Here is a 15,529-nt window from a genome sequence, read left to right as displayed (position 1 = left end):
GTTTTACTTCTTCTTTTCCTATCTGTATTCCTTTTATTTCTTTTTCAGCTCTGATTGCTGTGGCCAAAACTTCCAAAACTATGTTGAATAGTAGTGGTGAAAGTGGGCATCCTTGCCTTGTTCCTGACTTTAGGGGAAATGCTTTCAATTTTTCACCATTGAGGATAATGTTTGCTGTGGGTTTGTCATATATAGCTTTTATTATGTTGAGATATGTTCCTTCTATTCCTGCTTTCTGGAGGGTTTTAATCATAAATGGATGCTGAATTTTGTCAAAGGCTTTTTCTGCATCTATTGAGATAACCATATGGTTTTTTTCTTTCAATTTGTTAATGTGGTGTATTACATTGATTGATTTGCGGATGTTATAGTTACCTTTTAAAAGAATTCTTCATTACTGAAACTGAGTATCAAGAGTGCTAAGTAGTTTCAGTTGTGTCCGACTCTTTGCGACCCTATGGACTGTAGCCAGCCAGGCTCCTCTGTCCGTGGGATCTTCCAGGCAAGAATACTGGAGTGGGCTGCCATTTCCTACTCCAGGAGATCTTCCTGACCCAGGGATCAAATCCACTTCTCCTATGGCTTCTGCATTGGCAGGCATATTCTTTACCACTAGTGCCTCCTGGGAAGCCAAATGAGTATCAGAGAAAAGAGGAGAAATGCTATACACGGTGTTATTACACTGTGACTGCATCCAGTTTAGAGAAAGTGTTTCTTCTTTAACTCAAGACCTAAAACTTATGCAACATGATCTCAGGTAAAGAGAATGCTCCTCTCTTCTTTTCGCACCAGCAAGTAGCATGTGCACGATTCACCAACAACACTTGCTCTCAGGCTTGCCCTGGCGAGAGGGTCTGACTCGGGCAGACTCTGGCAGGAAGAGGCAAACACAGGAGGTGAGTCGTTCCCCATAGGGTTGAGCTGACCATCCCAGGACAATCTCTCTGAAACAAGTCAGCTATATTCATAATCTGAAATTAAGCACAAGTAACCTTAGTTTCCACAAAATAATTAGTCCATTTAAAAAACAAACAATGCAATATTGTAAAGCAATTATCCTTCAATTAAAAATAAAAACAGAGAATCAAGATACAAATGGCCCAGTAGGAAAAGTATGGATTATACAGAGGTTCTGATCCTTAACATAAACTGGCTCCTACAAATCAATTAAAAAAAAACCCTTGTGCACAATAAGAACTGCCAAGTAAAACACATCAAATGAGAAAGTAAAATGACCACAAACACATGAAAACATACGCAGCACCACTAGACAGGATAGTTATTTGACTGACAGGGACTCATTTTTTATTGCCAGTGCTCTCAGGTTTCCAGGAACTGCCTCTCCACTCTGCCCTGTGCCCTTCCAAGGATGGAGTGCCCAAAGCTTCCCCCCAGCAGAGCTGAGCCCCAGGCAGGCCGTGCGTATGAACATGCACCCACGAGGAGGCTCATGGCAACAGGGCTGGAATGATGCCGACAGAGCCTGTGAGGATAAGCGGCCCCCACCCGCTGTGTGACACAGTTGTTAAAACATGTAGAATATATGTAACAGGTTAAAAGTCTAATTTATTAAGTACAAAACCTGATTATAAAAGTACATGACTGACCTGATTTTGTAAAAGTGTTTTTAAAGAAAAAAATAAAACCTTGAAAGGATTTACATCAAATACTAACACACTGTCATTAATGAGAGGTAGGATTATGGGAGATTTAAATTTTATTCTTTATACTTTAATGTGCTGTGTAGCTTTTATGCTGCAGCATAAATGTTTCTATATTCAGGAAAGAAAAACGCATAATAAAATACCTGCTATTTGGGGTAATTTTAAAAACCTTTTCACACATTTCAAATGGCAGAATTACAAACAGTCCATAACTTTTATTAACATAATGATATAAAAATTTTCTCTGACATACAGAATTCCCAGAGAGTAATTTTAAAACATTTTAATGCTTCTTAAAATCTTAATTTACAAGACATGTCTTACTGCCACTTATCTTTCAATACAAAAATTTTACAATATCTGTTGCTATAAAATGACAACATAAAGGGCTGGGTGGTTCCTCTCCTACAGGCCATTCTGTTATGAGGAATATCCATTAGTCCACTGCTAGAACCTCTGTATGTCAAATAATAAGTTACACACATTATGTACATAATTGCACAAGGACTGTTCAATTCCAGGATGCTCTTCCATACCACACTGCACACCAAGAGCTACTAAGCACAAGCTACTTGTAGCCAAGTAAGAGTTAGACGTGAGAGTCAGCCCAGCCAGCCAGGCCTTTTTGGTGGAGAATTTTAAATGGTAAAGAATTAACAATTGTGTTAGGCACTGATTCAGGCTAATTCCAGAAAAACCTGGCTGTTTCTAGGAAGCATGTGATTCATCAACTTTCTCACCCGCAGTCCCTGACAACTCGTAACACATTTTTTATTAGTGATACAAAAATACTCTGTCTTAGACTCGAGCTTCACTTCAAATTCTTAGAAGTATCTAAAGGATTTCATGTTCTCTGATTTAGATTTACTATAATACTATATCACTCAGTTCAGTCCAGTTTGAATAAAACAAGTGAACATGATTTGGCCAAACTTTACAGGCACACAACTCAAGATGCTACAGTGACTGGCCAAGTTCTCCCAGGCCCTGGGCTGTGCTACTGCACATGTAAACCTCAGCCCACCAGTGAGTCCACATCTGCTGATGTGGAATAAAAAGAGTAACTCAGTATACTTTTGGACAGTGAGAAGATCCTATACTGTGGTCATGAAAACCAGCACTTCAGCTGAACAGCAACAAGTCAGAAACTCAGAAAGAGGTTTAAAACTCAGCGTTCTTTTATCTTTCTGAAACAGCTGCTCACCTGATGGACCCTGTCGAGCATTAGAGACGACACAGGCAGGCAGCTGGCATACCTATGTTCAGAGAGGAAGTGTGTGAGCGTGAGCCTGGTCTGGGGCCCAGAGCAGGTCGGGGGTGGGGAGGAGGGGGCCATGCCAGGATCATGCCCTGCCCACCAGCCTTTCTGTAGTTTGCTCTTCCCTGTGAATCAGAACTGAAGCAGCTGTCCTTGGGCCTCAAATTCCTTCTGGCATAAATTCTAAGTACAGGACTGAAGCAGCTGTCCTTGGGCCTCAAATTTCTTCTGGCATAAATTCTAAGTATGACCTTGTCATTTGAAATGGTATAAAGAGTTGAATTTTTTAAATCAAGAACTGTATTTTTAGCCTAAAAAAAGTGCAAACTCATAATACAGCAGAGGACTATGCCTACAGCACCTGCAGTGCCTGCACCAGGCTTCTTTCCCAGTCACACCATCTGTTGCAATACTGACATTCATGTTTCTGTAAATGATTAAAAGGTTTTGAGTAATTCAGGAAGTGGTTTCTAGAATGAGATGGGTATGTAAGCGCATGGGTGGGGCCCAGTGCTCAGGAGCTTGAGGTCCTCTCCCCAGGGGCTGCAGACACACTCCAGCCCCTCCGATGGCTCAAGAGGCCCCTCTTGGGCTGGGGCTGAGGGAGCTCACATGTTGTAGGCCACATAGATGGGGTCCAGCTGGTCGGCTAGGAAGCCATCACGCAGGTGCATACGCTGCTTCTCCCCACGGGAGTTGATGGGGATGACACCTGGATCCACGATGACCACCACGCCCACCACCAGGTGGTGCTCCTCCAGCACCACGTTTGTCACCAGGGCCACCAGGTCCAGCGCGTCCTGCTCCAGCCCATCCAGCTCCACCACCACCACTAGTAGGTTGGTCCAGGTGAACACAGCACTGCAGGGAGAAGGCGAATGGTGTCACACAAGGCTGGGCACTGGCTTCAGGGGCCAAGGACACACAGGAAATGATGTCAGACAAAGACCAGTGAAACATACTGAAGTAGGTTCACTGATGTCATCCTCTGCTCAAGTCAGATACAATTCAAAGGTTTGGCTAAGTGTGTTTTATTGGAATATCTATTCTAATTAAAGTTCTTGCTAAGAATCAAGACAAATCTGACAAAAAATGATTCACTGGAGGACCAATCCTCTAAAGAGGATTCTTGCCTAGAGAACCCTAGGGACAGTATGAAAAGGCAAAAAGATATGACACCAGAAGATAAGCCCCTCCAGGTCAGAAGGTGTCTAATATGCTACTGGGGAAGAGCAGAGGGCAATTACTAAGAGCTCCAGAAAGAATAAAGCAGCGGGCCAAAGTGGAAATGACGCTCAGTTGTGGATGTGTCTGGTGGTGAAAGTAATGTCTGATGAAAGAACAATATTGCACAGAGACTCGGAATGTTAGGTCCATGAATCAAGGTAAATTGGAAGTGGTCAAGCAGGAGATGGCAAGAGTGAACATTGACACCATAGGAATCAGCAAACTAAAAGGGAGGGGAATGGGTGAATTTAATTCAGATGACCATTGTATCTACTACTGTGGGCAAGAATCCCTTAGAAGAAATGGAGCAGTCCTCATAGTCAGCCAAGGAGTCTGAATGCAGTTGCTGTTGTTCAGTCACTAAGTCGTGTCCAACTCTTTGTGACCCCTTGCACTGCAGTACAGCAGGCTTCCCTGTCCTTCACTATCTCCCAGCATTTGCTCAAACTCATGTCCAATGAGTTGGTGATGCCATCCAACCATCTCATCCTCTGCCACCCTCTTCTCCTTCCTGCCCTTAATCTTTCCCAGCATTGGGGTCTTTTCTAACGAGTCGCTCTTTGCATCAGGTGGAAAAACCATAGCTCTGACTATACAGACCTTTGTCGGCTTTCCTTCAAAGGAGGAAGCATCTGTTACTGCTTCCATTTTTTCCCCTCTGATTTGCCATGAACTGATGGAACCAGATGGGTTAGGGTTAGGAGAAGAGTGAAGAAGCTGGCTTAAAACTCAATATTCAAAAAACTAAGATCATGGTGTCTGGTCCCATCATTTCATGGCAAACAGAAGAGGGAAAAGTGGAAACAGTAACAGACTGTATTTTCTTGGGCTCCAAAATCATAGCAGCCATGAAACTGAAAGACACTTGCTCCTTGGAAGAAAAGCTATGATAAACCTAGACAGCATATTAAAAAGCAGAGACATTGCCTTACCAACAAAGGTCTGTATAGTCAAAGCTATGGTTTTTCCAGTAGTCATGTATGGATGTGAGAGTTGGACCATAAAGAAGGCTGAGCACCAAAGAATTGATGGTGCTGGAGAAGACTCTTGAGAGTCCCTTGAACAGCAAGGAGATCAAACCAGTCAATCCTAAAGGAAATCAACCCTAAATACTCGTTGTGATATAGTTAACTTCAGGCAGGTTGATAAGTAGTCCAAGGCCCCTCATGGATGAGGTCCGAATTCTTTATCTTAGCAGTCAGGTGGGCACCATGTTAATAATCATATAGCAACAATATCTTGTTTAAAGGCATGCTTTCCTCCTCAACAGGAACTCGTTCCTTCTGGCTGATCTCATACTGAAGTTTTCTCAGGATGCCTTGGGAAAGGGTCTGGTGGAACTTTTACAATTCTGAGATATTCTTTTTACCTATTCTTAGCAGCCAATTGAAACGTGTATAATTTTCTGCTCAAGTTAACAATGTGGGTACTCTCTCTACCCCCTTCTGATGTCTATGTCGGAAGTCTTCTCTGCTCCTTTTCAATAAATTCTATTTCCTCATTGCAAGCATCAAGTGGTCTCTATTATCTGCCTGGCTCGGTAAGGGAATTTTTCTCCTCACAAGAGCTGTGAGCTCAAGTACAGCCTACACTCCGCAGCTACATCACATCAGAACCGGTTTCAACTGGAAGGATTGATGCTGAAGCTGAAACTCCAATATTTTGGCCACGTGATGAGAAGAGCTCACTCAATGAAAATAGACCCTGATGCTGGGAAAGAATGAGGGCAGGAGAAGGGGACTACAGAGGACAAGATGGTTGGATGGCATCACCGACTCAATGGACATGAGTGTGAGCAAACTCTAGGAGATAATGGAGGACAGAGAAGCCTGGCATGCTGCAGTCCAGGGGGCCCAAACAGTTGGATACAACCTAGCAACTGAACAACAACAAGAATCAAGAGTATTATTTGATATTGAAAACTGTACTTTTCCCAATGCAACCTCCCTACAAAGTAAGGAAATCATGCGTCTTGATCATTTAAATTAGGAAATCCATGTAAACACAGAGGCATTTCAGAGTAACTGTGGGGCACTCACATTTTGCCTGTGCATTTGGGGACAGACTCTTAGTTTAAGACTGATTAAGAGAAAAGGAGAAACCAAGCAAACCCAAACAAGGGGTCTCTGGTGCATGATTCACAGTGTGTCTGGGGTCTGCTCCTGGAGAGCAGGTGGCTTCCCACACGTGCACGACTGCAGGAGAGCTGCCAGCTGGTCCCCTGGGCCCTCACCACTCAGCGATGCTCCTGTGTGCACGGATCACGGACGTCTCGATGTCGATGGGGTGGTAGCGCATGCCCCTCAGCTCCAGCGTCTCGTCCAGAGACCCCACCACGTACAGCGCATCATGTCGCTCTGCAGATGGCACAGTTCACCACCTCAGCATGGCTCCCGTGCTGAAGCCTCCTGCCGTGCGCACCCAAGTGTGAAGAGTACAAAACAACAACTTCTGCTATCTCGGAGACAAGGCAGCAGCTACAGGGGCTCCCAAAGTTCTGACTGCATCTGGCCAGCCTGCTGTGGCCGTGGACTCCATGACCTTGGGGGTATGTATGGGGAGGCCCTGATACATGGCTGGTGAGACATGCCCATGGCTCTGCCTGGGGGGCCCAACAGCCTCCTCCAGCACCCCCAAACCCTCAGGAGAGGCCAGGATCCAGGAACAGTGAAGGAAAAGGAGCAATTTTCAGAGAAACCGTATCAGAGCACCTAAAGAAGCCAGCTCCTAGGAAGGGGTGAGGTGAGTTGGCAGGAGGTCCCAAGACACTGCCTGTATGGGCTCCTGGCTGTGGTGGCCCCAGGACTGGGGGCGAGCACTGCATAGGACCCCTCACCTCCGCTGGCGTCGGTGAGCTCTGTCCTTCGAAGGAAGCCCAGGAAGCCAGTCCTCGCCCAAACGGTCTGGGTGTCTCCGAAACTCAGCCGGGCACTGAAGTGGTCAGCATGGAGCCCTTCTTCCCCGTAGACTGTGTAGTACCCGGTGGCATTGTGGGGGCTGCTCACCCAGATCTGGGGCCCAGAGCACAAGGGGGTTGGTCATCACAAGTGCCAGGCACCGTGTGTCCCAAGACACGGCAGCACACAGTAGGGTGCGGGTAAGGGACTTGAACTAAGTCACGACAAAGGCCCAGAGAGCAAAGACTTCTCTCCTTCAAACAAACTGTTCCCCTCCTAGGACCCTGGAGTGACAGTTGCAGGACTGCAATGTACACAGTTCATTGCAAAGAAAGAACTGGGAGCAACCTGCATGCACACCCCGGGGCCAGCGAGAAGTGGGGTCCCCGTCCTCACCTCCCCCAGGTGCGAGTCTCCCAGGGGCCCTCTGGTCTCCGTGTGGGCGATGATGACCTTCACTCCAGGGAGAATCTGGAAGGAGAAGCATGCCCGTCAGAGGGAGTGTGGCCCTCCTGACGCAAGAGCGGCAAAAACAACGCCCTTCGAAGCTGACCTAAAGTGACTCACAGACGGGCGTGACCAGATTCAGAGGCCGACTAAATCTGACTGAATTTTAACAGAAATAAGACATTTTAATAAATAAAAATAACAGTGAATCTTACCAAAATCACCCAGCTCCTGAGAATGAACTCTCTTCTGGATGTTGAGAGGGGAGGAGGGGATCTTTCCCTGAGGCCCCTGTTGGGGCTCTTGAGGGCAGGGAATCCAAACACAGCTTGGCTGCATCCCCACCCAGCCCCAGAGTCTCCGCTTCTGGAAGGAAACCTGGCCACCAAGGGGCATTCCTGCCCCCAGATTTGGGGCTCCATGCCCACCAGAGGCTGTGGAGAAGGCTGGGGGAGGGTGCTTCATGTCCAGCACCCCCACCCGGGGCCTGGGGGGTCCCACTGGACCTGGGACTGACCACCTGGCTGCTTCTGGATACCTATTCTATGTCCTTAGTTTCCCTAGGTGTAAAACAGGAGATGATAGTGGAGATTTCCAGCAGGTGGGGGAGACTCGAGGGGTCATGGAAGGCTGGTCGGGCTCTGTCGCCCACTGGATGCTGCTGAGCCTCTGACCTCTCCCCGTGTTACCAACCTGGACCCTGAGGACCCAGAGCTCTTCCCAGAAGTGCAGTCCATCAGGCCCAAGTTATTGTAACAGAAATACGGGGAGGAAGTCCACCAAAACTGAGTGCAGAGACACATGTGATAGGAAATTAAAATGTACCAGAAAGAATTAAGAACTGTTTTGAGAAAAAACACCACGTTTACAGAAAGGACAATGCAGATTGCAGTGGGACATGTCTGTGCACCCAGGGAAGGATGGGGGAGCCCGGGACCATCTCCAGCCCCCAGCCCCTCCCTCCGACACCCACACTCTCCCTCCTCTCCTCCACTCCATGAAGCTCCAGCCACACTGGCCTCTCTGTGGCCCCAGGACCTTCACACTGGCTGAGCCTGCTCCCCACATCTCTGTTCCTCCTCTGGGGCCGCCCTCAGCGGGTGCACAGCCTCTACTAGCTCCTCCCCCACACTTACCCAGGCTCATCAGCGCTGCCCCCGCTGCCCTGTCCCTCTCTGGGCATGGCCCTGCCTCCTGAGAGTCAGGCATGTGCACAGCGGGTGTGAGCAGGGCTGGGGGCTATGCTGGCTCTGCTCTGCCGTGCACCCCCTCAAGTCCTTCCCCCTTCACCCTGCCTGACCATTCCTGGGAGCCTTCTTCCTTCCGCCGAACCTCCCCTGGTTCTGAAGATGCCTGTTCTCCTGGGTCTATGTCTGCTGAGCCCTCATGGTGGCCCACAGTTTTTCCCTGGGTGCCCTTAGGTGGTCTCATAGCCCCACCACCTAAGCCCCTGAGCCAGCTCCTGGGGTCGAAGCAGGCGTAGACTGCTTTAATGGGGAACTGCAACTGGGGATACTGCCTGGCTGTCACCTGAGCCAGGGGAGAAGCTCTTCCAGGCCCTGGTGGGCTGCTCCAGGCTGCACAAAGGCACCAGGGCCTCAAGACCCAGCAGTGCAGTTCCTGCAGGCCTGCATCTGAGGACCTCCCTCCGGGCTGGAGCTCAGATGTGGACAGAAAGACGTAGAGAGTGTGTGAGAGTGTGTGTGCATGTACGTGTGTGTATGTGTGTGAGTGTATGGGTGTGTGAGTGTATGTGACTGTGCATGTGTTTGTATGTGTCTGTGTATGTGTGTGTCTATATGTGAGTATGTGTAAGTGTGTGTGAGCGTGTGTGCCTATGTATGTGTGATTGTGAATGCATGTGAGTATGTGTGTGTGTGTGCACGAGTATATATGTATGTATGTGTCTGTGAGTACATGTGTGTCTATGTGAGTGTGTGTGTGAGTGTGTGTGTATGTGTGTGTCTGTGAGTACATGTGTGTGTCTGTGTGAGCATGTGTGTCTGTGAGAGAGAGTGTGTGTATGTATGTGTGAGTACATCTGTGTGTCTGTGTGAGAGAGAGTGTGTATGTATGTATGTGTGTGTATGTGTGTGTCTGTGTGTGTGTGTGAGTGTGTATGTGTGTGTGTGTATCTGTGAGTACATGTGTGTATCTGAGTGTGTGTGTATGTGTGTGTGCAAGGAGCTGAGGGCAGCCGGACCTCAGGGGACATAAGCTGGAAGCCAAGCCCCACTCCACTACCTTTCCGGACTCAGTCAATGGCAGACTGTGCGGAGAACCCCGTTCCACCAGACGTACCCTACAAATGAACAAGGGAAACAAATAAAATTGACTACACAGACAACAATATCTAAAAAAGGCAACTCATAAGGTACTCAGAATTGATTAGCACTGTGACGGCCAGTCCCTTGACAACAGCCAAGCCTTTAGCCTTTGATCATGACCTTGCTGTGACCTTGGGACAGCGACTTCAGGTGCCTGGCTCAACCAGCAGCGCTCAGGACAGGAGCCCCTGGCCACCTGGCCTCGCCCTCCAGGAAGCTCCACCATGGTTTACCCCAAGCTGAATATGAGGGTCAGAACTAGCATCTGGCTGTAAAGGTGGGAGGGACCGAAACCTGGAGGCACACACTGCAGCCCCCAGGACACATCTGCTGACAGGATGCCTACATCTTGCCTAGAGACGGGTCTTCTTGTTTTTTACCCATAAAAATCCAAATGTCAAATGCTCAGTCACTCTTGGAAGGTCATTCCCCTCCTGGTCGTGGGAATGACGGATTAAAGGAGGACATGGTGAAACTTCCCTGCGGTCCAGCGGTTAAGAATCCTCCTGCCCACGCAGGGGCCATGGGTTCAACCCCTGGTTCGGAAAGATCCCACATGCAGAGGGGCAACTAAGCCCATGTGCCACAACTACCGAGCCCAAGCACCTAGAGCCTGTGCCCTGCAACTAGAGAAGCCACCGCAATGAGAAGCCTGAGCACTGCAGTGAAGACCCAGTGCAGCCAATAAATAAATAAACAAAATAACTTTTTTTAAAAAGGAAAGACAGGGTGAGCAGGGGAGGCCCAGGCTGAAGGGGGCTGGGGGCTGTTACCTGTCATGGCGCAGTGCCCTCATGTCCACATAGACAGTTGTGGGGTCTGGGCCAGCTGTGCCCTGCAAGGGGAACAGAGGAGTATCCACTCAAACCTCACGCCCATCGTTTCCAGGGGTGTGGCATGCTCACAGGCACAGCTCCTCCCAGCCAGGGGGTGGGGTGGGGGCGGGAAGGCAACTGCTCTGCCCCAGCAGGTGTCTGCCTTCCTCCAAACACCTACAAGACTTGCTGACATGGCGGGAAACCTCCCCCAGCACTGAAGGGAGAGATCAAGTCAAACAATCTCACATTTCAGTCCTGATGGCTTCCATTCCCACTGGTCCCTGAGAAAACACCACTGTGGGTTTGGGGGCATCTCCCTGAGCCGTGCTTGCTTGGACCTAATTCTCCTGAGGGCTGAGCACAGCGAGGCCCCTCCAGGGGCGAGGCCTCAGCAGGATGTTCAATAACGTTCCCACTCCGCTCCTCTCACCAGACACCTGATGTTGGCCCTGACAGAGGACAGCACGTCCCTTCTATTAGACATTGAACATCAAAATACACAGACACTCTGCCCCAACACCATTCTCGGGCGATCCCAGACAATGCCACCAACGTCTGCCCTGGAATGAAGATGGCTCTTCCTCCAGAGGCAGCAGACTGTGAATGCTAAATACTTCTGAAAATACTCTGCTCTTAAATTCATTTTTACAAAGCAGCGAGACCACGAGAGGCCACATGAACTCACAGAAGCCCAGAGGCACCTCGAGGTCAAGGTCAAGGTCATACCTGCTCAGCCAGCTTTCCCAGTCTGTTGGGCTGACAGACACAAAGGAGGCCAGCAGAGCGAGACAGGGAAGAGACGCCACAGGAAAACAAACAGAGAGCACAGGCACGTGAGGAAAGAGCTGAGAGAGAGTAAAATGCATCACTGCATCTTGAAGTGTGCAGAGCAACAGCTAGGCTCCTGCTGACGTTTCCGGGAAGGAGGACTCGGCTCCCAGACTGAGCAGACAGAAGGGCTGCGCTTATAGCCACCAACCCCACGCCACCAGTCGGGGTGCAGTCACACCATCGACATCAGGAGGGATCTTCCGAGGCACCCACCCACCTCCTCCTGCCACTCAGTAAGGGTCCAAGCGAGACCTGGACGGTCAACCATCTATCCTGTGGAGAGGATGTCACAGGAACACCTGGACAACGGGACGCTGAGCTCCTCAGTCCAGACGCGCCCTGCGCCTGGCGGGCACTGATCAGGACAGGGGCTGGGGGAGGAGGGCCTGTGGTTCTCCTGAGGCCTTTCCTCCCAACAACCCTGAATGTGGGAACAGGTGCATGCAATGCATTTTAGAAAGAAGTGAGATTGAGCTACCAGCCAGAAACCTGAAAAAGAGCCCCAGACCCCTGAAGAAGCAGAACAACACTGCTACAGTGAGCTGTTCTGAAACTTTGTTTCCTTTTAAAAAGTAAAATACCTCCGTGTTTCAAGAATGAATTTAGGGCAATATAAATTATCACATTCATTAATGTTTCCATTTAAAATTGCCAGATGTCTTACAAAACAATAAATTTAATCTTGCTCTAGAATATTAGTTTCATACTGTATCCAGCTTACAAATTCCTCTTGGTAATGGTCACTGTTCAAAAACAACTTGTGCTTTTTCCAAATAAGCCTGTGTTCATCAAGAACAGAATCTCTTTTAAAGGAAAATGCTCAGTTCTCAAAGCCATATTTTGAAAATGCAAAAGGCTGGAGGCCAGAAGGGACCAAAGGAAGGGGCAGCGCAGTATGTGCGCAGGCACCCAGAGGAAGCCCGGCCACCTTACCTGGAGGCAGATGGCCACGTTGACCCGGCAGCCGAACGTGGTGCTCACGGCGCGCGCGGGTAGGCCCAGGTCTCTGAACAGCTTGGAGAAGGATTGTGTGAGCCCGATTCTGGGCCGCTCCTCAGCTACCACCATGCAGGTGCGCACACACGACAGGTTCACGCCCTTCATCTGCAGGAGGAGCGCGCATGCCATGCCTCCGTCTGTGCACAAGGGCCAAACCGCCCGGAGCCCCACCCCCGGGTTCTGTGCCCCAGCGCCCCACACCCATCCTCCGCCGCCACACTCCAGCGCCAGGCCTTGGGGACCACGAGGCCTCAGAGACCCCTCAAGACACTCAGAGCCAGGGTCGGACCCACCCCTCATCTCCTCCCAGAAGAAGTGAGGGGCCGGTGTGGGGTGCTCCACTGGTATGTGGGGGGGGTGGAGCTCACAGCATGGGGCAGGGCCCCCAGGGAGGCTTTTATGTTTCCAGGCCCCTCTTCCCACTGGAACTGTCCCTGGGGTCTCTCCAGGCCCCACCTCACTCACTCTGAGTGCCGCCGTCTGCGCCCCCAGGCCCCGGGCACACATCTCCATCACCGAGTAGGAGCAGAAGGTGACGCGCGCCTTGTACTGGCTGACGGCCCACAGCCACAGGGACACATTAGTCTCCAGCTCTGACGGGGGCACCAGCACCGACTGGTGTCCAGAGTAGACGCTGCGACAACGACAGGGAGGTGTCAGCACTACACCTCGCCCCACAAGGATCTGCCCTTCCAGAGTCCGCCCTTTCTGCTCTGGTTGAGTTGGGCTTTTGGTGGAAAATGTGGTACGCAGGTCCCCCCACCGGGGTCACTGTGAGGGACCCGCTGTGGGCAGGGCTGGGTTCTACTCATGAAGATGGGTCCCTACTTCCCTGTCCTGGATGGAATTGGTATTAACACAGAGTGTGCATTTAATAAAAATGCACTTTTACTCTTTAACTCAATTTCAGACCCACACTCCAGCCACTGGCACACTCACACACACCAACCACTCACACGTGTATCCTCTGCTTCCTGGACCCTTAACAATGGATCTTAGAGATGGGTGGGGGTGGGACTTTAGAGAAGTAATTCAGCTAGCAGGTGGTAAGGAGGAATGAGTGGAGCTGTACCTGCACACCCACGGTCCACCCCCCTGTACACTCACCCTCCACTCACCTGCACACCCACCCTCTACCCAACACCCACCCTCCACTCACTTGCACACCCACCTTCCACTCACCTGCACACTCACCCTCCACTCACTTGCACACCCCCTCCACCCACTTGTACACCCCCCCTCCACCCACCCGCACACCCACCTTCCACTCACCCGCACACCCACTCTCTACCCGACACTCACCCTCCACTCACCTGCACACTCACCCTCCACTCACTTGCAAACCCACCCTCCACCCACCTGCACACCCACCCTCCACCCACCCTCACACCCACCTTCCACTCACCTGCACACTCCCTCTCCACCCACCTGCACAGACACCACAGGGCGAAGCCGAGGCCGCAGTAGGGGTCGAGGCAGATGGCGATCTGTCTGGAGGGGTACAGCTCACACTGCAGCTTGATGGAGCGGCACAGGGCACTGGTGGCCGCGTGCGACATCTGAAGGAGCAAAATCCCACATACACCAAAAAATCCCCAGGAATGCACACTAAAAACCTTCTAGGCGAGACTTCAGGGCGATAAAGAATTTTAACAGAGCTTTTGGTAACAGACTCATCCAAGCCACCTGGCCAGAGTCATGAATCAGAAACTTTAGGTATCACCATAAAACATCAAGACATCCATTACTCTTCAGGCTAACCTAATTTTGGGGTTTACTGATATTTAACACAAGCTTTAAGGAGCAAAACTGCTACTTCCAGCTCTGGGAGGAAGAAGGGCCTGCACAGACCCGCATCAGCACCCTCTGTGTCAGGGATGAAGCAGACGGGGGCTCCAGCCAGAGGACCCACCTTCACACCCGCTAGGATCCCTGTCGTTGACACGCTGAAGTCCAAGTACGCAAGCACATCAGGGGACGGGGGCCTGAAGATGCTGGCCACCTTCTTCTTGGGCATGTCATCTGTGGACCAGGAGATACAGGTGGTATGGATGCCGCTTCAGTGCTCGCAGGTAAAGGGGAGACAGGACTGTACCTGCGGAGCAGGGAGCTCAGAGCAGAGGTCAGGCTGCATGTGCACGTGGGGAAGGCAACGTGGAGAGGACCCTCGCTAACCACACTGAGTGTGTAGCGGCTGACAGTGGGTGTGGTGGACACAGATGGGAGAAGGCAGGCCGTGAGAGCCCCCGGGAGCTTGGAGGAGCAGAGACTTGGCTGGGTCCCGGAGCCTGTGATAAGCCAGGCTCATTGCCATCTCTGCACACAGTAAGTACTGAGGACGGGCCTAGAGCTGTGGGTGCTTCATCGCACTCCTTCAGGACCACGGGGCACAGTGCTGACTGCACACAAGTGGGCACAGGCAAGGCAGGGCAGGGAGTGAGTGAAGCAACAGGACTCCTTCAAGCCCGTTCGCCCCGAGCCCACCCCCGCCCCCTTCCACCAGCTGCCTGGGCCAGCTCCCAAGGCCTGCAGAGGTATCAAGAAGGTGGTCACGGACACACGGTCCTAAACCTCCTCTCGTGGGCAGTGCCCTGGTGGTAAGGACAGGCAGCCACACCCACAGGTGCGACGGGGAAGGAGGGACCCTGTCCGTTCACCAGTGGGCACCTGTGTGGCCGTGTACCCTGAATTCCCCACAGAGCCTGCAGAGAGCTTCTGGTTGGGGGTGTCCTGACGGGGAGGGGCTGGGACCCTCTCAGCCCTCAGGCTGACCCAGCAGGGCCAGACAGAGGGCTTACATGACTCTCCTGGGGGCCCGGGAGGGGTACGCACTGTGGGAACTGTCTGGTTCCCGCAACTGCCGACTGCTGTGTGGGCCCTGAGTGCAGCAGGAGGCGTCTGTCTGCGGGCACAAGGCCTCAGAAGGACTTCTGCTCTCCGCTGGCACCCTCTGCTCTGGGCACCCGCTTCAGGCTCAAGGTGCTGGACAGGCTGCCGGTGTCCCGCTGGCCAGGCTCCTCTCACCACCTACTCAAGCTCCCTCACACAACTTCTGTGTTTG

The 15,529-nt window shown here is 51.0% G+C and overlaps 1 protein-coding gene across 13 annotated transcripts in view; it reads right to left on the bottom strand.

Moving 5' to 3' along the window:
- Nucleotides 1-1,546: 1,546 nt before the first annotated feature.
- Nucleotides 1,547-15,529, bottom strand: part of DIP2A (DIP2 acetate--CoA ligase A) — a 113,140-nt gene continuing 99,157 nt past the window's right edge. For 9 of the 13 annotated variants that reach the window (XM_081570277.1, XM_081570268.1, XM_081570269.1 and 6 more), the window contains 10 exons: nt 14,381-14,490; nt 13,897-14,027; nt 12,934-13,102; nt 12,403-12,573; nt 10,594-10,655; nt 9,738-9,795; nt 7,443-7,517; nt 6,986-7,160; nt 6,383-6,506; nt 1,547-3,783 (listed from right to left, as the gene is read on the bottom strand). In XM_081570277.1, coding sequence (XP_081426403.1) covers nt 3,531-3,783; nt 6,383-6,506; nt 6,986-7,160; nt 7,443-7,517; nt 9,738-9,795; nt 10,594-10,655; nt 12,403-12,573; nt 12,934-13,102; nt 13,897-14,027; nt 14,381-14,490 — 1,328 coding nt within the window. In that variant the 3' untranslated portion in view covers nt 1,547-3,530. Of the gene's footprint in view, nt 3,784-6,382; nt 6,507-6,985; nt 7,161-7,442; nt 7,518-8,680; nt 9,796-10,593; nt 10,656-11,364; nt 11,395-12,397; nt 12,574-12,933; nt 13,103-13,896; nt 14,028-14,380; nt 14,491-15,529 lie in introns of those variants that run through there. The other 4 variants (XM_081570276.1, XM_081570267.1, XR_014076782.1 and 1 more) reach the window with 3 other exon arrangements.

This window comes from Giraffa tippelskirchi, chromosome 2 (assembly GCF_054371585.1).
Source record: "Giraffa tippelskirchi isolate mGirTip1 chromosome 2, T2T-mGirTip1v1.2.pri, whole genome shotgun sequence".
Lineage (NCBI taxonomy): Eukaryota > Metazoa > Chordata > Mammalia > Artiodactyla > Giraffidae > Giraffa > Giraffa tippelskirchi.
This window is presented reverse-complemented; position numbering and strand designations above follow the sequence as displayed.